General features: G+C 47.3%; 1 protein-coding gene across 1 annotated transcript in view; it reads right to left on the reverse strand.

Moving 5' to 3' along the window:
- Fam174b (family with sequence similarity 174 member B) overlaps positions 1-21,505 on the reverse strand; it is a 43,343-nt gene that overhangs the window by 3,608 nt on the left and 18,230 nt on the right. Inside the window, exon 2 of the mRNA XM_032893411.1 lies at positions 5,326-5,457. Within this exon, the coding sequence (XP_032749302.1) occupies positions 5,326-5,457 (132 nt within the window). The remainder of the gene's footprint in view (positions 1-5,325; positions 5,458-21,505) is intronic.

Below are 21,505 nucleotides of genomic sequence, written 5' to 3' on the forward strand. Positions count from 1 at the left end.
GTGTCCTAAATCGGCCTTTGTAACACGGGCCTATTTCAACAGAGAAAGCAACGCCCACAGACGTGTACTCACACACTCTCTAGTGGCTACTGCTAAGTAGTGAGATGACAGAGCAATCTCACCTCCAACCCCAGCTCCCAACCCCCACTTTCTCATCTTCAGTCCCCGTACACCTGTACATTAGGGAAAGCTTCTGAGCCTCCCAGCAGTCAGTCTTCTCTGGACCGGAGTGGCCTTGTGTCTGACCGGCTCCCCTCCAAGTTCATTCACAACCACAAATGGCAGGAGCTTCCGTGGGGAGCTCCCCAAAGTTCAGTTCTTCGGGGACGCTGAGGAGAAGCGGGGCAAGCGGGGCCTGGCAGCGGTCCTGAATGTCTGCGGGAGGCTCCGACACAGGCTGCCACAGAACAAATGCTGACCCCAGCTGGGAAGGTTGACAACGCCAGAAGGGGCTACGTTTTTGGAGGAAGAAGCGGCAGGAATAGAATGTGCACAAAGAAAGCTGAAGGATCGAGATACACACACACACAACTGAAAACCGATCATCATGGAGGCTATCGGAGAGGCACAAGGACAATTCTCTGTGCAGAGTGACAAAGTAAAGCTTCCTGCAAGACTGAGCAAGGGGGAAAAGGAAAAAAGAAAAAACCAATAGTCTTAAAAATACAAGGGGGGGGCTGGAGAGATGTCTCAGAGGTTAAGAGCACTGTCTACTCTTCCAGAGGTCATGAGTTCAATTCCCAGCAACCACATGGTGGCTCACAACCATCTGTAATGAGATCTGATGCCCTCTTCTGGCCTGCACATGTACATGCAGGTGGAGTGCTATATATATATATATATATGTATATATATATATATGAAATAAATCTTTAAAAAAAAAATACAAGAGAGGGAGGCATGGTGGCATACACCAAGGGATAAAGTGGGAGGAAGAGACAGGTAGATCTCTGTGAGCTCAAGGCCAGCCTAGGCTACATAAGTTCCAGGCCAGCCAAGACTGTACAAAGACCCTGTCATTCAAAGAAGAAAAGAAAGACCATAGCTACTCATATTACAAATGTTTTGGAAGCAACTACACAACAACAGGTTTGTAAAACTTTAAAGGGAATAGGCAAAATGCCCCAAAACTACTTCTGGCCAAAACTGACCCAGGAAGAAATAAAGACTGAATAGTCTAAGAACTACTCAAGGAAATGAATGTCACTGATCCTGAAAACTCCACACAGACTGCTCAAGTCCAGCCAGTTTTTCGATATGCTCTACTAAACACTTAGGAAACAAATGACTCCAATCTGATCCAAACTAGCCCAGAGAAGGAAAATAAGGAGGCATGCCCTACTCGTTTTATGAGGCCAGCATTAACTTTTAACAGAGCCCGACAGACTAATAACAGACAGAAAAACAAAGGGCCAGTCACCACTCCCTAGAGAGAAGGAAAGCCTTATACAATACAACAGTGCATGCAGAAAGATGTCATGTGACAAAGCTGTCTTACCCTCCAGAATCCTGAACGTATTATATATTAGAAATTTAATAAATACAGATTTACCACCTTAATAGGTTAAAGGAGGAGGTATGCCCTGCCTAACAGAGCTAGGGAAAGTAATAAAATTCAAGGAGATAGAGGAGAAACTCCATACAGCAAAAACCACCAGTAAACTCCCCTCAGAGGTCAGGTATTGACCAGAAGTTAAGACAACAAGGCTGCTACCCTCCCTCCTGATCCATAAACAGGAACAGGAAGAAAGCTGGCTGGGCCTGGTGATCTCAAAGCTGACCCCCAGTGACACACCTCCTCTAGCAAGGCCACACCTCCTCAACCTTCCCAAACAGTCCCGCCAACTGGGGACCAAGTATTCACATAACATGAACACACGGGGGCCATGCTCACTCGAACCAGACAGGCTCACACAGTAGAGTTAGCGAGCTGACTCCTGCAATCGGCCAAACCACCACCACATACATGCCACAGCATGTGTGCATACATGCTCACCCACACACAGGTGTGCACACACCTACACAAATAACGTTTAAATGGAATAAGGCTACCGGGAATAAGGTCACAAAGGAATCTGGTCTTGAAGCCGTCCCCAAAGCGACAACAGAGAAGAGCCAAGCTAACGAGGAGCAGTCGCTCAGCATGAAAACGTGGCCCATGGGACTAAGGCTCACAACAGCCCATAGCTTAGAGTATAGGATTGATACAAGTGGATTTGCTGGGTCCTGAGTTTCTGCCTAGAATAGAAGAAATGGAAGACGCCAAGGGACTAGAGGGAGCAAACCCAGATCCTACACCAACGCCACTGCTGTGCCAGACACGGGGCGGGAGGGGCGGGTTTCCTGTTAAGTGCCACTACAGGCGTTCCTGGTTTCTCTCATCCTTGACTCTCACTCTTGCACCAGGCCATGGAGGGAACCTGGCCTTTCAGGAACCAGGAGTATCTCTAGAGCTTGAACAGTTCCCAGGCGGCGGGAACCAGGAGTATCCCAGGCGGCGGGAACCAGGAGTATCTCTAGTGCTTGAACAGTTCCCAGGCGGCAGGAACCAGGAGTATCTCTAGTGCTTGAACAGTTCCCGGGCAGCAGGAACCAGGAGTATCTCTAGTGCTTGAACAGTTCCCAGGCGGCGGGAACCAGGAGTATCTCTAGTGCTTGAACAGTTCCCGGGCGGCGGGAACCAGGAGTATCTCTAGTGCTTGAACAGTTCCCGGGCGGCAGGAACCAGGAGTATCTCTAGTGCTTGAACAGTTCCCGGGCGGCAGGAACCAGGAGTATCTCTAGTGCTTGAACAGTTCCCAGGCTCACTTTAGCCGCTGCTCTCGGTGCTTGAGAAGTTTCAGATCTGGTAGCTGTGCCAATCCAGGACTGACGATCAGCCCAAAAAGGAAGCACGCTCCAGTTTGAAGAGCTGAGACAAGTGTGGAAGTCTTTTAGCCCATATCACACGGGCGTCCTGTCCTTCAGAGAACACACCCCCTCCCATCCTTTGTTCCAGACAGAATTTAAAAAAAAAAAAAAATACACTGGCTTCAGCCTGCTGAGTGTTGGAACAAGCCTGGGCTTCCACACCCAGATTAGGGACTTCTCTCATTTAATCACAAATAAAACAGGATAAAACCAATTCAATTCACCCAGTATATTAGCTTCTTTCTCTTGATTGTGATAAGAAAATACTGAGCCAAAGCAACTATGCTGGCTAGTGTTGGGTCACCTCGACGCAAGCTAGAATCATTTGGGAAGAGGGGAGACTCAGCTGAGGAAATGTCCACCCCAGACCGGCCCTAGGCAAGCCTGCGGCACATCCTCCTGCATGGTCAGTGCTATTGATACAGTAGGGCCCAGCTCACTGCAGGAAGTGTGGACGCCGGGCCGGTGGTCTTGGATACTAAGAAAGCGGGCTAAGAAAACCATGAGGAGCAAGCCACTGAGCAACATGCCTCCACAACTTCTGCTCCGGTTCCTGCCCCGGCTTCCCTAAATGATGAACTACTCGCTGTGAAACGAACGAAACCTTTTCCTCCTCCCGGCTGCTTTATCACAGCAATAGAAACCCTGACTGAGACACTGGCCTAAGGAAGACAGAGATGCTTTGATTGACAGCTTGGGTGTATAGGAGTCTGTCACCGCAGAGACAGCATTGCAGTAGGACCACAAGGCAGCTGGTCACAGTCAGGAAGCAGAGAGGTGACTGCTGGCATTCAGTTCACTTTCTCCTCCTTATCCAGCCCACGGGCCCTTGAACATGGGATGATGATGATCACATTTACAGTAGGTCTTCTCTTGTAATTCAATCTAGAATCTCACAAACTGGATAAGAGATCGATGTCCTAGACGATTCGAGATCTTATCCAGTTAAGAATCAACAGTAACAACCACACCTAGTGTGAACAAGATTCTAGCAGTGGCTCTGAATCAGGCGTACAGGGGGTGGCAGGATGGCTCAGTGGGTACAGGCACTTGAGGGAATCAACTCCGGGAAGTTGTTCTCTGCCTCCAAATACCCACAGCAGCATGTGTCTGTGTGCAGGCACACATACATGCATGCATGCATACATGTATAGATATATATATACACATACATGCATACACACATCAGTAATACAACCGATCGGCTCCATTAAGGTTCTGTTACATGATGTGCCACAGGCCTGCAGGAGGACACAGACCCTTTTTATTGGGAATAATAAGCAAAGTTTGGAAGCCCAGTATGGTGGTACACTTGTGTAATTCCAACACTCGGGAGACTGAGGCAAGAGAAGTGCAATGAGTTTGTACACAGGGAGTTCCTGATCAGCCCAGGTTATGAGACCCTGCCTCAAACAAGCAAGCAAACAAATAATAAATAAATAAACAAACAAACAAATAAATGTGAGGACTACAAGACAGCCTGGTAGAGGAGCTTGCTATGCAAGCCTGGTGACCTGAGTTTGACCCATAAAACTCATGTAAAATATATGAACTCTACAAAATTGTCCTCTGAACTCAGTGCTCATATACTATTGACACATATATTCACACACACACACACACACACACACACACACACACACACACACACACTTATACACATTTTGAAGTAGAAATGGGAATACCTTTAAAATGACATAATTTTTCATGCTGTATTTTGTCTCTATGTACCAAATGGGAAACAAGGTGGCTTAGCGATAAAGCCAATACAATCACCAATGACGCTATGTATGTACTATTTTGTGGTATAACTGAATACTGCTACTTGATTTCATTCTTTCTCTGGCAAAGTACAGGTCATAGGTTTCCTTCTACCTGTGGTATCTAGAATCAGCCAGTTTCAGTGTGCGGTTGTTCTTTATAAAATCAAGTGTGTCAAGTATGGTGGCACACACCTTAAATCCCAGCCCCTGGAAGGCAGAGGCAGGAAGGTCTCTGAGTTCAAGGCCATCCTGGTCTACAGTGCAAACTCCAGGACAGCCAGGACTACTATACAGAGAACCACCCCCTTCTCTCTCTCTCTCTCTCTCTCTCTCTCTCTCTCTCTCTCTCTCTCTCTCTCACACACACACACACACACACAAATAAAATTTAGATGTAACCATTAACAAACTGTTTCTAAAGCTAATACGACAGAAAGCAACCAAACTGATGCGGGATTTTTTTTTTCTTTCCCCCACCCCCAAATAAGCATTTACCCATCAGCCCTGCTCTTCTGGATTCCTGAATGCTGCTACCAAGGTAGTGATGGGAACAGGTCCCACCATGATAGGAACAAGAGAACATGTGCTCAAGGATGCTGTGGCCAAACCCTCATATACTCAGCCCAGGAGGAAGCCTCTGTCCCCAGCACACCTGTATCTGATATCAAATACTGCAGATTCCTCATCCTCATCTTCATCCTCATTCAGTGGGGCCATTTCCACTCGTTCAGCAGGGGTGGTGATGATGTCATACTTGCGGGTCTTCTTCAACCTCTTTCCCAACCTAGAGGAGGAGAAGCACATTCATGAGACCATGCCTGGGAGAGATGCTGATGAGGCCAGGCCTCCATACAGATGGAGCAGCTTGTGCCAAGTTAAGCTCACTTCCTGACATCTGGAGACAAAGTTTGTACCCACCTCCAGCCAGGATGCTGCAGCTGTACCCGGAAGACTTGTAACCCAGAAGCTGAGGGCTGGAGAGATAACCCACGGTAAGGTGCTTGTTGTGCACGCACAAAGACTGGAGTTTGAATATCCAACACTTATCCTCAGCCCCAAGAGAAAGATCCAGTGCTAGATGGGTATAACAGCCCTTCTGTAATTATAACATTCAGGAAACAGAGACGGGATCCCTTGAGCAAGATGGCTAGCTAGACTATTGAAATAGGCAAGCTTCCAGATCAGCAATAAACCCTGCTTCATAAACTAGAAAGTAATCAAGGAAGAACCCACCACAGACACTCATGCAAGCACACACACACACACACACACACACACACACACACACCACATACACACATGCACACACACATACTCCACAGATAGATAGAAAGATAGATAGTAGATAGATAGATAGATAGATAGATAGATACATACATACATACATACATACATACATACATACATACGTACATACATACATACGTACAGATGGGAGCCGCAGGTGGGCACAGGACTGAGTTATCAACTTCCTAATCTTCCCCATCTTCCCAAAGCAGAGCCATCTGAGCACCAACAACTCAATAATGGAGAGAGATGATATTCAAACGCTGCAGCTCAGTAAGATAAAATGCGTGCAAAACAATTCCAGGTGAACGAGATAAGACAGCCTGGATGGAGATGCAAGTGCCACTTTATGGGATTTGGGTCAAAGTCCAGCCAAGGTCTACTTAAGTGAGGTTCCCTCAGGCTCCTCATAGATAAAATGGGATAGGAGCAGTCTTCCTTGAAGGTGAGGGATGATCGCTGAGGTGGCTGATGCCCTTGACAAGCCTGAGACAGGAGGCTCTTGGCAGAAGTCATCTCGAGTGGATAACAACTACAAAGGTTACACATGCTCTAGCCTCTCTTCTAAGATCAGAACTTGTGAAAATCAACTGGTATTGTTTCTATGGTGCGGATTAGAACACTATGCTGAGAGATTCCAGGGACTAAGCCACTACCCAAAGACTATACATGGACTGACCCTGGACTCTGACCTCATAGGTAGCAATGAATATCCTAGTAAGAGCACCAGGGAAGGGGGAAGCCCTGGGTCCTGCTAAGACTGAACCCCAGTGAACGGGATTGTTGGGGGAGGGTGATAATGGGGGAGGATGGGGGGAACACCCATAAGAAGGGAGGGGAGGGTTAGGGGGATGTTGACCTGAAACTGAAAGGGAATAACAATTAAAATGTAAATAAGAAATACCAATTTAATAAAGATGGAGAAAAAAAAAAAAAAAAAGAACTATGCTGTTACCTACGACATGGCAAAGGGACCCTGCAGGCCACAGGAAATGAGCTGAAACAAGCCCCTAGCACATGCCTTCTTGCATGGGGACTGCAATACTTCTCAGAGGGTGTCTGAAAAACACACAAGGCCACCCAGGGGAAAAACCTCTTCTGATGGCCACTGATGCTCTCTGAGCCTGTCCCTCTGTGATCCTAGATCTGCTCCCAATTGCTTTGTATTCCCTGCCAGCCTCCTCTGAAGAAAACCAGATGCTCTCTATGGAAAAGCAGCCAATCCAAAACATCCTAAGTGGGGCACCAAAGAGCCTTCCTGAAGACGGCAAGTTGTCCCTGAGGCCACTTGTCAGAGACACCGGCAGGTCCTTTAACCTCTTACCGAGAGAAACTGTCTCAAGTTCTCATGAAGCATCAAAACAACCTCACTTTTAGGTCCACCAAAATGTCTTACGAACGGCAACATGCTCTTGGCTTACCTACGATAAACTACCAACAACGGGATTAACCAAACCGTCATGTCATCTACATAGCAAATTTTAGCACCGTGTCTCTAGCATAAATCAACCTGTTCGATCTATAGCACCTGCTCTTCCAGGCCTTTCAAATATGAAGCTGTCTTCTCTAGATTGAAGCATTCCTTAGGGAGGAAAAGAGGAAGGCTCAGAAAACTCGAAAGCTGCAAGAGAGTTAAAAGATTCCGGAGGCTCCCTCCCAAAATTACACAAGCATTGAACAATTGCTGGAGGTAGGGGGGACTTCTGTGTTGTTGATGCTCACATGCTGTAGGGAGCACCAGATGTGCAGAGTGAAATGGTGAAATGGACCCTTCAGTGGTGCCGCCGTGTGGTGATTTGGATAGCTTTGGCCCCCACAGATGCATGTGTTTGAATGCTTGGCCATAGGGAGTGACACTATTAGGAGGCGTGATACAGTTGGAGTAGGCGTGGCCTTGTCGAAGGAAGTGTGTCACTGTGGGGTTGGGCTTTAAGGACTCTTATGCTCAACCTACACCTAATGTGGCACAGTCTCTCCTTCCTGCCTTTGGCTCTACTCATAGAACTCTCTCAGCTCTTTCTCCAGCACCGTGTCTGCCTGCACACTCCCCTGTTTCCCGCCATGATGATAATGGACTAAACCTCTGAAACTGTAAGCCAGCCCCAATTAAATGTTTTCCTGTGTAAGAGTCGCCATGGTCCTGGTGTCTCTTCACAACAATGGAAACCTTAACTAGGACAAGCTGCCTCTAAGTCACCCATGTCTCTCTAAATAATTCACTGGTCACCAAAGTAGACTTTTACATGAAATCAGAGCTTTGGTCTGATGCTGAGGCCATGTCTGGGTTGAAGAGATGGGCATTTTTCCACGTCTCCTCTTCCCAAGAAGCCTTGCAACAGCACAGACAGAGGGGAGAACCCAGCAACAAAACCTGAAGCCTTGTTACAGAGTAATTTCTCCCCCCAGCTGTCCTCACAGGTACACTCACAAGCATAGCCGTGGGGCTACCTAGATCTTAAAACTGGGATGGAGAACGGTACAGATGTCAAGCCTGGTAGCAAGATACTTAACCAAAGGGACACAAGTAGCCAGCCACCTTGCCACAAATAACAGTACCAGAGGCTTGTAGGCTCAGCTTGCAAACCCACTAGCTTGCAGCTCTAACCCCACAGAAGTAGAGATTTGTGGCTCCAGGCATCCAAAGCCACAGACTTACAGATGCAGGTGCTCTGAGCTGATTGGCAGCAGACCGGTATCCAGCAGCTCCCAGTTACCACTGCAGAGTAGCAGGTGATGGGAACTTCAGCTTTTAACCCTGGACAGCTCTCAGGGAAAACAGAGCTTTCAGGCTTCCTCTCCTCTCGACTTCAGTAGCCCCAGCTTCCTACAGCGTCTGCCCCAGGCCAGCCTGTGGAATTCCACACTGCCTTCTCGCTGCCTCTGGATAAGTAGGTTAAACCAGCCCAGCCCACTCTAGCCATGACGTTTATTACGGATAGGTAATAAAAGACCATTTGAGAGAAGCCTTTATTAAGCCTAAGGGTCTGATATGATGGGGGCATACAGGAGAGAAATCCCAGACAAGCCCCCCAAAACGGTGGGAAGTAGGCTGCTCATACAGCCAGCAGAAATGCATGGCGTGCTTGTGCACAGATTACGACTCCACCCACTTGGTCCTTACATATGACTGACCACAGACCTCAGACACGGATCACAGCTTGGCATCACAGGAACTGCAGACGTCTGGCTGAATGGCTTGGGGAGAGCGGAGCTTCCCCCTCCTGCCCTGTTGAGAATAGCTACAAGGTGAGCAGCAGAGAGTCCGTCCAGGATTGTCTCACCTGGCCTTGAGTCTTCAGTCATGGTGCACACTGCCCAGAATGGTCTTGGCGAGAGGAAGGCCTGAACCAGAGCTCTGCGGCTTCAGCAGCGCCTTCCTTGCACCTGAATTCAATTTCTTCAAGGTACTCAGAGCAGCTGGGACACCATCATGACAGCCTACAAAAAGGCTGCTCCAGCCAGGTATAGTGCTGCATACCTTGTAATCCCAACACTCAGAAGGCAGGGGCAGATGGATCAGGATTTCCAGGCCAGCCTTGGCTACACAAATCGAAGGATAGCCTGTGCTACCTAAGACCTTAACTCAAAAGTAGGTGGAAGGAGGAAGAGCCTACTCAATCAGAAGTACCTCCATCAAGGCAGACAGGCAGAGGGAAGATTCTGACAGATATCCCTCCAAGGCAGTATTCCTCAACCTTCCTAATGCTGGAACCCTTTAACACAGTTGTGGTGACCCCCAACCCTAAAATTTTCATCAGTGCTTCCTAACTGTAATTTTGCTCATGTTATGGATCATAATATGAATATCTGATATGCAGGATGTCTGATAAGCAACCCAACCCCCGTGAAAGGGTCGCTTGACACACACCCTAAAGGAGCCATGACCCACAGGTGGAGAACTTCTGCTCTAAAGGTACAATGGGGCTGACCCTCAGTAGTTTAGTTTAGTTGGAAGAAAAAGTGAACACTAAAGGGTGTTTATACAATCTTACTAGTACTTAACAGTGTCAAGTACTACTAAGTACTTAACAGTACTTAACACCAAATACCCTTAGGGAGCTCTGTGCCCTCATGTCTTCTCAATCATACCAGTGACAGGAAGCAGGCTCTGCTCAGAAACAAAAGTGCCAACCATATCAGCACTGTTAGCCTCGCCTCTTCTCCAACAAAGCTCTTATCTCTCCACCTTCCCTGACCAAAAGGAAGACAATCTTTGCATTCTGTTCTAAATGATTCCTCATCCATGCCAGCTCCCACTCCAGTACCAAACGGTGAGATTCAAGGTCAGCAGTGGCTCTGAATGCCACAAGCCATCCAAGACCAACTCACAAGCGAGGCCACCCTTCCCCCAAGCCCTGGGGATGAAGGTCTAAGTCAGTCCACGCAGACCCACACACCGTTCTTGGGAAGTCAACCTCCCATCTCCCCCTCGCTGATTCACAGCTATTTGGGGCACACTTGGCTTTGGGAATCAGCGAGGCTCCCTTCCCTGGTCACCATGACGTGGGCCTGGGCTGAAGAAGCATCTGAAATGTTTGGAAAGGACAATGTCCCTGAACCTGAGAACTTGAGAAAGACACCTGTATACCCTCAAAACGGCCATACCCAAATGGCTTTGGGCTAAGGAGTTACAGCTCTACCTATCTTGCTCTGTATCATGAACTCTGTAAAGTACAAAATCTGATCTGCCAGCTTCCACGTAAGTGTGAAACGTGGCAGAATCATTAGTTATCGACTCTGGAGCAAAATGAAGTATTTGCTCTGGGGCGAAGTGGGGGGCTTGTGGAGGCTCCATATTCTGACCGCTCATCGCCAACACCTATTAAACTTGCTTTCCTTCTTCAAAATTGTTTATGTTGTGAAAATTAGTCTGCTAGGCTAAAATTAAAGGCCTTCTATATTTACCCTAGGAAAACACCACCAACCTCAACACCTCCACGGCCTGCGATGCTTTAACACCAGTGTTCTCAACTACGCAAACCCAGAAAAGAATCATGGGCCCCATGATGGTAGTGAGCAGGGAACAGGGATCAGTACATGTAAAGTGGTGGGGTTATGGACACCCCACACATGGCCACACATTGGCCTGAGTGTTTCTGAACGGACTTAACATCTGAAGTAGGTAAATAAAGCCTCCCCAGTGTGTGTGGGCCTCGTCCACTCAGGTTCTGACTTCCCCTCAAGGAATAGAGAAGTTGTCCTACCCAATGGACATCAGTTTGTGGGGAGGGGCTCTTCATTTGTTTTGTTATTTGGGGTTTTTAGGGGATTCTTGTTACATACGTATCCCAGACTTTCCTCAAAACTCAGATTCTCCTGCCTCTACCTCACGGTTGTGTAGTTCCTCGCCCTGCCAGATATACTCTCTTTGGACTCATACTCAGACAATGTCTGCTTCTCCTACGTAAGCATGTCTTCATTCAGACCAGAACCTAGGGGCTGGAAAGGTTGCTCAGTGGTTAAGAGCACTAGCTGCTCTTACAGGGGACCTGGGTTCCATTCCCAGCATCCACAAGGCAGCTTACAACTGTCTGTAACTTCAGTTCCAGGTTATCTGACACCCCCACAGAGATATAAATATGGGCAAATCACCAGTACACCTGAGGCCAGAGGCCTGCCACCCCATATAGGCTGGGGGCCACTACACTGAGCAGTGTGGTGGAGAGATGGGTGTTCTATGAAGTGGAGATGCAAGGGTGCTGAGGGACAGCCTGATGTGAGTAGCCTGCCCTGGCACCTGAGCTCATGGTAACATCTGGGCCCGTGCTGCAGGCGTCTGTGTAGATATCCGTGGCCCACGTTACCATCAAAGGCCAGGCAGACATTGGCTGGTCTGAGCCGATTGGGGGCCATGTTGATGTGTGAGTCCTAAGCTGAATTGGCCCCACCCCTCACCGGTTTTGGCACTCAGGAGAGCTGGCCCTGAACCTTGCCTGGGCAAACAAAGCAGGAAAGCTGGCCCCAGTGGCTTGGGTGCGGAGAGCTGGTGGGCTGACTAAGTCAGCTACCACCCAGGCCCAGCTCCAGGATGTGATTTGGCCCACCCCAACATCTATGAGCTGCTGGAGGTTGTGAAGGGGCTGATCCTACAGAACCGAAGCTGCAGGATCTCCATGACACAGAACAACAGGATATCTGAGAGGAGTCCTGGTAAGGATCCTGTATTGGTAGTGTAGCAGAAGCAAGAGGCCCTGAACCAGACCAGTGACTCATTGCAGTCAACATTTGCAAGGAAAGCTGTGTGGACAAAAGGTCATACTGTGGGACACAGTGTCACACACTCCAGCTTCCAGGGCAAGTAGTTTTTGTTTTGTTTTGTGAGGGAGGGAAGTTACGAGGCTGGAGGGAGAATCTGGAAAGGACAGGGAGATGAATTGGACTGAGGTGCATGATGTGAAATTCACAAAGAATCAATAAAAAGTTTAAAAATATCGAGAACCTACATCATCAGATCTTCATGAGCAACTTCCTATAAGTATATGACCCACCTCTCTTACCCTCCCTCTTGCAAAAACAGAGAAAGAGAGAGAGAGAGAGAGAGAGAGAGAGAGAGAGAGAGAGAGAGAGAGAGAGAGAGAGAGAGAGCGCTCTGCTGTTTCTATGGAGAGCTCTCACAAATACATCAGGCCATCAGTAAGGGTCCTCATGTGTACTCCAAATGCCAGCTCTGACACTGTAAGCCAGAGAAACTGCATCTCAGACAATCAGCCCTCTGACACAGAACATTCTCTGCCAGGAAAGCACAAGCCTTGCTGTTTGATTGCCAGGCACGTTAGCCAGACAGAGCTGAGACCCGTGAGAAGTTGATACGCTTGGGGCAATTCTGGGCAGAGCACAGAGCACATCGAAAAGGACATCCAACAACAGGAGGGACACTGCAGTGTACGGACAGAGTGGACAGAGAGTAGGAGTCTCACACTTCTTCCAAAGAGGGCCTTTACCAGCTGCACACCAGGCAGAAGCAGGAAATGTCAGGAATAGAACAGGTCAGTGCTCCTCAGACCTTCAGACTCTGGAGTCTAACCATCCCGGGTGCAGAGAGCCTGGACATCATCCTGCATCAGCGAGAGGGAATGCGAGAAACTGGAGGCAGTAGGCCTAGAAGCTGCGCTTGTGCCCAATGATGCTAAGCAACTCACGAGTGTGTTCACACTTACAACTTCCTTCCCTTGCATTTGTGTGAGTGTGTGGTATGCACTCACGTGGATGTGGGTGAGTAGACAGTGTGTACACCATTTGTGCTTTATCTTCTTCTATCTCCCTCCATACAATCTGAAGCACACTGATTGGCTAGATTGGTTGGCCAGGGATCCAATCATCTCTACGATAGCCAACTAGCTCTTTTGTTACTATTATACTATTTCCCTACATGCTTGTCTGTGCACCATGTGTACTCCTGATGCCAGTGGAGGCCGGAAGAGGGTGCGGCATTCCCTGGAAGTAGGGGTACCTATAGCTTTGATGTGCTGTATGGATGCTGCCAATTGAATCCCAGTCCTCTGGAAGAGCATCTTGTGCTCCTAACTCTTGAGCCATCTCTCCAGCCCCACACCTAGCTTTCAATGTGGCTGCTGTGGATCCAAACGTGGGCTCCTGTGTTTTCCTGGCAGGTGCCTTACTGACCAAATCATCTCCCCAGCTCCCATGGGTACAACATCTAAATAATCTGTGAAGCGATATCACTTACAGTTCTATCTTCCAGGTAAGGAAACCGAGGTCCAGAGAGGTCACCTTGCCCACAGCCGTGTAGCTAATAAGAAGTAGGGTAGTAGGGTTGGGTTTGAAGGTCAAAGGACCAAAGACCTCAGAACTGCACAGCTGCCTCCTCCCCACACGCTACTCAGAAACATGCCGCAAAGAAAGAAGAGTGTGGATCAGCTCAGGAAGGTCTCAGAGAGCCCAACTGCCTTGATGCTGATGTCGCTTAACCACTCCACACACCAGTGCCTTCCATTCCCACCAAAGAGCTGCACTACACATGCACACACACAGAGGAACACACACACACACACACACACACACACACACACACACACGAACGCATGCATACACACGCACACACACACACACATTCACACACACTCACACAGACCTTCACCTTCTCTTGACTTCAATACCCAAGCCCTTTGTTCCCCTTTCACTTTCTGGAACGATATCATTGAACGCAATTCACACATTGCTACTTCACAAGGATCCAGACAAACTCTTGTTGAAGTGAGACTCCCCTAGAACATGTACTGCTTTGCGACAGGCCAGCACCCCACCACTGACCTCCTTTTGACTTCTCTATCCCCCGTGTCTGGCTACACCTCCAGTTCCAAGAGTAGACACAGAGGATTAGGTGTGAGCTAGTCGATACACAGCAATCACAACCAATGAGAGCCGACCACTGAGTGCCCTGCTCACTAGTCCCTGAGACCCAGATAGTATAAGCTGTCTTACCACTTGACAGAAGAGAGGCTGAGGAGAGAGAGGTAGAGTGACCAGAGGGAATGAGCTCAAGCCTTAACTCTGCTTTGAATCCTACAGTGCTGCTCTCGCCACAGAGCTGGTTCTGTCTGAGTTTCTGGTCCCACTTGACCTAGGGAGCCTCAAAAGGAAGGCACAGAGGAAACTGAAACCAACATTATAATAAACGCCGCCTTGAGATTCTTTAACACTTTAATAGTAAGGCTTCCACGGTCAGTGTAATTTTCCCATTTGCTATAACCCTTTTTAAAACCCTAAAGAGCCACTTAGTGACTACCGCTTGAGGCTTTCTACTTCCTGGGGGGCTCTCCAGCAGGTAAGCACAAGGCAACACAGGGCTGTTAGCAAGCTCGGTGGCTTGAGAGGAAGGCAGAACGTGAGGTGGAAAAGAGATGTCACTCTTCCCTTCAAACCAAAACTCGCTGCCTATTTTATGTGTCTTTGTGTGTTTCTGCTAGTGGGGCACATGACCATGGAGGTCAGAGGTCCACATCATCTCTCTTGTTGATCGCTCTCTCTTTATTCTTTTAGACAGGACCTCTCACTGAGCCCAGAGCTCGCCCATTAATGAGGCTGACCGATTAGTGATCGCCAAGAATCGACCTGCCTCCGCTCACCCCTCCCTCATCCCAGAGTCAAGATTTCAGCCTTAGCCCACCACACCAGACTTTTTGTTCAGGTGCTAAAGATCTGAACATCTGCAAGTCTTCATGTTTGCACAGCAAGCACTTTACACGCTGAGCCGTCTCCAAAGCACTTTAACGTTTATTTCCAACAAGACAGAGGAGTCGTTCAAAACAACTCCATTCTCCCCTGTACTGAGATTTTCATCTATTAACCCATTTATACTGGGAGTAACACTGTCCACCCATGCAGAGTAATTAATTCCCTTCCCCACCCCCGTGGCCTCTCCCATCCATTGATGTTTCTCCCCTTTCTTCTTTCTCCTGCGTTCTACTATCCTACTGGTTATTTTTCTTCCAATTGCATTGGGAGATAGTAAGATACCTTGTGAGTTTTCAGGTACCCTTCCTTAGGGTTGGCTGCCCCTCTGACACCTGGCTTCTCCCGTACCTTTGTGCATTGGGGTAATCTTTTTACGCAGTGTGTAAAGATTATCCTTGTATTATTCAAATGCTGATCTCTGTGCCAGCAGAGAATTGAGTGCAGACCCAACCTTGGTATTGTTTACTTGTATGGCTGCATCATATTTTGTAAACACACTCCCTAATTGGTTTAACGAAGAGCAGAATGGCCAATCGCTGGGCAGGAAGTTAGAGGATGAGACTTCCAGGGGGGCAGAGAGAAACTCTGGGAAGTGGAGAGGAGTCAGGCCTGAGAGACTAAAGAACCAGACTCTGAGGAAGAAGCAGGCTGGGAGTGCAGGAGGGGTAACTAATGAGCCATATGGTGGAACTTAGATTAGTATAAACGGGTTAATTAAGTCACAAGCTAGTTGGGAATGAGCCTAAGTGATAAGACTTAGAGCTCTATTAAAATAAGCACGTCTCCTTGTCTTTATTCAGAGTTGCAACACCCATAGAAAGTCTGCAGGGTTTTGCCTGTGCCCTCCCTACTTAAGCCTTTCTGCTCCCAGTATTCCTCCTTTCTCCTCCTCCTTTACCCACAACCTATCATCCCCTTCCCTTAACGGCCCTAACTAACCCAGCTTTCTCATTTCCCCGCCTCCACCTGTACTCCAGATTAAACACAAATAACAAGATTTGAAAGTGGGATCTGCACAGGAAAGAGAAGGGAAGGTGTTTGTCTTTCTTAGGCTGCATTACATCATTCAGTATGGGTTTTTTTTTTCCAGGTCTGTCCACTGATCTGAAATTTTCACGATTTGCTTCTTGGTCCTAGCCGTGCAATATTATCCCACTGTGTATAAACTCAGTCCTCTGTTCTTAGGCATTCGTCTACTATTGATGGGTGCCTTGGCTGAGTTCATTTCATAGCTATTGGGAATAGCCAGCAGTGAGCATGTATGTGTGTCTGTATGGTAGAACAGTAAGTCCACCAGGCATACGCCCAGAAGTATCGCTCAGTCATGTGCCAGTTATGTTTCTAGTTTTTTGAGGAATTTCTAGACTGATTCCAGAGCAGTTGAGCTGATTTTCCTTCCTGCCAACATCATGTAAAAGCCCCACTTTCACTACAGCCACTTTAGACGACTGACGATGTTCATTCTGACTGAGGGGAGGTGGTGAGCCAGAGAGTTATTATGTCACTTGACACAAGCTATTGTCACTTGCGAGGAGGGAACCCCAGTTGAGAAAACGCCTCAGTAAGATTGGACTGAAGGCAAGCCCAGGAGGCATTATCTTAGTGATTGACGTGGGAGGGCCCGGCCCATTGTAGGTGGGACCACCCCTGGGCTTAAGAAAGCAGGCTGAGCAAGCCTTGATGAGCAAGGCAGTAAGCAGCATCCCTTCATGAGTTTTGCTTCAGTCTCTGCCTCCAGGTTTCTGCCCTGCCTTCAATAATGGACCATGGTGAGGAAGTTTAAGCAAAATTAACCCTTTCCTCCCCGAGCTACTTTTGGTGATGGTGTTTCTTCACAATAGTAGTAACCCTGCCTAAGACAGACAAAGTCTTAAAGTAGTTTTAATCTGCCTTTTACCTGGTGGCTGGAGATATAGGACATTTTTAAAAGTATTTTCTAGCTATTTACCTCTCTCTTTTTTGAGCTAAGTTACTTTTTGATGAGGGGGTGGGGATGGCAGAGATATTTAAAAAAAAAAAAAAAAACAGGCTGGAGAGATGGCTTAGTGGTTAAGAGCACTGGCTGCTCTTCCAGAGGTCCTGAGTTCAAATCCCAGCAACCACATGGTGGCTCACAACCATCTGTAATGGGATCCGATCCCTCTTCTGGTGTGTCTAAAGGGAGTGACACTGTACTCATATACATAACATACATAAAACTTTAAAAAAACAAAAACGAAAATACAGACTCCTACCATTCCCTTTGTTTGCTCACCGTAACTACATAGTAAGAGTCTATTGCTGAAGGGAAGTAAACATACGTTGACTGCAGAACAGAGAGAAATCAGCCTTGAACCAAAAGTAAACTTCCTCCCTGCTGGCTAGCTGTCACAGTGCAGCAAGGTGTTACGGGAGCTGCGGGAGAAAAGGCACCAACCGTCTTACCCAGAGTTGGACCCTGCTTGCTACAATAGGAGCCTCCCAGGCGAGATATGCCCAATGGCGTAATAGTGGCATGGCTATTGTGGAGGTAACCCAGCACTTTGAGGTCAGTTACAAGGCCTGCTCCACGGGACAGATTTCATGCCTGATACTAGAAGCCTGGCCAAAAGCCGACGACTGGGGAAATCATAGCGCCTAAGGCAGAGCCTTCTATTATTATTTTGCTAAATGGTCATGTTTTCAAAGTGTCTCCTAAATACATATATTTATAGCCATCCATACATAGGATGTTTCTCAGTCCTGGCTAGAGAAGTCTTTTTACAGCGGGCAGTAGTCAACAAAGAGATGCGTACCTGGTTGAAGCACTGAGAATGAGAGACTGAGTACTGAGCCCCAAGTGGGGCACCTATATCAACCCTACCCTACGACCCCACCCCACTAAGGCTCAGAGAATACCCTGGGAGAAACAGAAAGAATGTTAGAGCCAGAGAATGTGGAGGGTGCTATAAAATACCGTGTCCTGGACACAGGTGATCATCACATTCATGAACGCACACACAGCAGCTAAAGGCTCGACACCTATGCAAGGTCAAGGGAGACAAAACGCCAGTGTAGCCATGGTAGATGACTTTCAGGCCCCACCCCTACTGAGGAGCTACTGGCAGTCGGCAGCTGCTGGGAGGAACACCATTCTCCTTTGAAAACATGGACATTGGTAGGATTCTGATGCTCCAGTAGAGGGCTCCACACCCATGTACCCGTGGGGCAGAACTAGCGGGACTTACTAGGTTATTTTAAAAAAAATAAAAAAGACATGACTATGAGAGGGGGCGTGTTGGAAGTACAAGGAGACTTGGAGGACGGAAATAGGGATCATATGTGATCACACTGTATACAAGTACAAAATCCTCCAGAATAAAGAATAAAGGAATGAGAAGATAAGAGCGAGGTATTACAAAATAAATACATGTCTTACATTCTTCCACTCCGGAATGCCATCGCCAGGTTGAGGATTTATTTACCCAGAGGGCTCTTCAACAGCTGGACAGAATCAAGTTTCCAACGAGCTGCAGGCACCACTTAGACAAACAAGGAGGCTGGGGGAGCAACTTAGAAAGAAACCTCCCGGACTTTTCCTCCCCAGCAAGGCAGAGCAAGGCAACACTGAGTCCCGGTGCATGGGCTCCGTTTGGACTATGGCAGTCAGAGACGGACCAAGGAGTCCAGAGATGGAGTTTCGAATCTGAGCCTTTATCCCTGTGCTGTGGGTGAGCTGCTCATCCTGAACCCAGACTCCCTCGTTCGTGTCTGTTTCTTTCCGGGCAGTTCTAGGGTTCCGGCAGTGGATCTCACAGACAATCTGCTCCATAGAAAGGACCTTAAGTTTTCCCCATTTTTTCCTGAGGTCATTAAGGGAACCTAGGTCTTCCCCTGACTCCTGTCAATAACCGAGCTGAGGGACACAGTCCACCTGTGACTTGTAAGCATGCCTGATCCTCCGTACCAATGGTTCTCAGCCTGTGGGTTGTGACCTGCGGGGGTGGGGGGGGTCATATATCGGACATACTGCATAGCAAATATTTACATTATGATTCATAAGAGTAGCAAAATTATAGTTAGGAAGACTAAACTGAGCTACATAGGATGATGCCATCTCAAAAAAAAAAAAAAAAAAAAAAAACCCACAAAACAAAACGCAGAAGTGGGCCCAGAGTCAGAAGCCTTCTGCAGAGGAAGACTGATGAAGGGAGCTGGTCTCTCCAGGATCCACAGTCACAATGCTGAGCTAACAGGGCTAAGCTATGATTCCACGTCAACAAAGAGCACTAGAGCACCCAGACCCCACTGCCTTTCGAAATCCAACATAGAATAAAGGTGGCATTTAAATGACTCGGGGAAAGGTTTCCCTATCCAATGTTTTGTATCACAATAAATAAGATAGATAGACTTAAAGGCGGGAAATAAAAATATTACTAGAAAACATGGAAGAGATCCAAAAGCCATGAAAAGAAAAGAATGGTGAATTCAAGCATAGGAAAATGTCAGTGGGGAGCACGGGGGGAAACAATAATAATTTAAGTCAAGATAACCGACCCGCTTGGGAAAGCATCCAATTTGCAGTACAGGTGTAAACCAACCTCATTAATGGATGTAAGGAGTATCTACAAATCAATAAAAAAGACCAATCATCTAATTGAGAAATTTGTCAAAGGATATAAAAACTGGCAGGTCACACAGTGGGGGAAAAGCAAACAAATGGCTTTGTATTCTACAACCTCACAGGAAGATACATCCAAAGCCAGCCTTTAAAGAGATGCCACCAACCACCTGTCAGTTTAACGAACATCAGAGCGACTGATGATACTCAAAAGACAAGGGCACGAGAGACGGCTTCGCTCATTTTAGGCCTGGATGTACACACTGTCCCACACAGGGAGCAGTTCAGCGGTGTCTGTCGGTTACAATGGTAAAAACCTCATCAAGACCTTCCCTGTCGGGACTTTGTCTTAATCATATGCTTCAACTCACATAATATGACATACAAGTGTCCACTAGTAAGAGACTAACCCGTGAGGTGTGAAACCATGAGGTGTCAAACACAGAGCTGTTGACCTCGTATATAATATATATATACATATATGTATATATATATATATATATATATCAAGATGAGACACATAGTATATGTGTGAAAGAGAGGGAAGAGAACCACATACAAAAAATAAGTTTTGAAGCCACTTCCCCCATAAGAAAGGTAAAACATCAAGCCATCATAAACAAAAAATTACCTCACAAAGTATTTCTGGAGAAGTATGTAAATATAGAAGACATATCTCAGAGCTAAAGCTATAAATTCCACAAAAGAAAGCATAGGATAAGCCTTTGTGACCCTGGATTAGGCAATGGCTTTTAAGCAGGACAGCAGACGCTAAAGCAGGAAAAAAATACACAGATAAATTGGACTTCATCAAATAAAAACTGTTGCGCTTCAGAGAACACCACTCAGGAAGTAGAAAGACAGCCACAGCGTAGGACGAAATTGCATTTATAACATAAAAATATTCTTGCATCTCAATAATGAAATGGTGATCCCATTTAGAAATAAGCAAAATGTCTTTATTTGATTTTTCTTCATTGTGTGTGTTTTCTACCGAGGTTTCTAATGTTATGCTAAAACACTGTCAAAAGCAGCTTAGCGGGGAACTCAGGGTTGACTTGGCTTTCGTGTCATGAGCACAGTCCATTAATGGCTGAGGAAAGTCAGGGCGGGCGTCCAGGCAAGGAAGGGCCTAGGCAGGAACCATGAGGAATGCTTTCTCTCTACAGCTAACGCAGCTGGCTCATTTCTACAACTCAGGACCACCTTCCCAGGGACAACCACCACCCAGAAGGAGCTGGATCCTCTCACATCAATCATTAATTAAGAAAATATCCTATAGGCTTGGCCACAGGCCAATCTGATGGAGGCCATTCCTCAGTTGAGGTCCTTTCTTCCTAGGTAACTCTAGTTTATGCTAACAGGACATAAATTACCAGCCCAGTGTGTTTGAATGAATGCGTGATATATGCACATGTGTATTACTGTGCATGAATGCACCCACACACATGTGCAGAGCGAAGAAGAGGACTCTCATTCCCCACCTAATCTCAAAACTGAGCCTGAATCTAGGCTTGCCGCTGCCAAGCCCAAACATCCTCCTGCCTTCTGTCCTGGGCCCTCACACACAGTGCACAGCATTGGGGCTACGTATTCAATTGACCACACTTGGTCTTTTACATGGGTGCTGAGGGTTCAAATTCAGGTCCTCATGCTTTAGCGGCAAATGCTCTTACCCACTGAGCCATCTGCCCTAGTCCCTAGGCAAAAGATCTTAACACTTCTCTAAAGCAAACATGCAAGTGACCAGTAAGTGCATACAGGGAAGGTC

This window comes from Rattus rattus, chromosome 2 (genome assembly GCF_011064425.1).
Source record: "Rattus rattus isolate New Zealand chromosome 2, Rrattus_CSIRO_v1, whole genome shotgun sequence".
In the NCBI taxonomy this organism is placed as follows: Eukaryota; Metazoa; Chordata; class Mammalia; order Rodentia; family Muridae; genus Rattus; species Rattus rattus.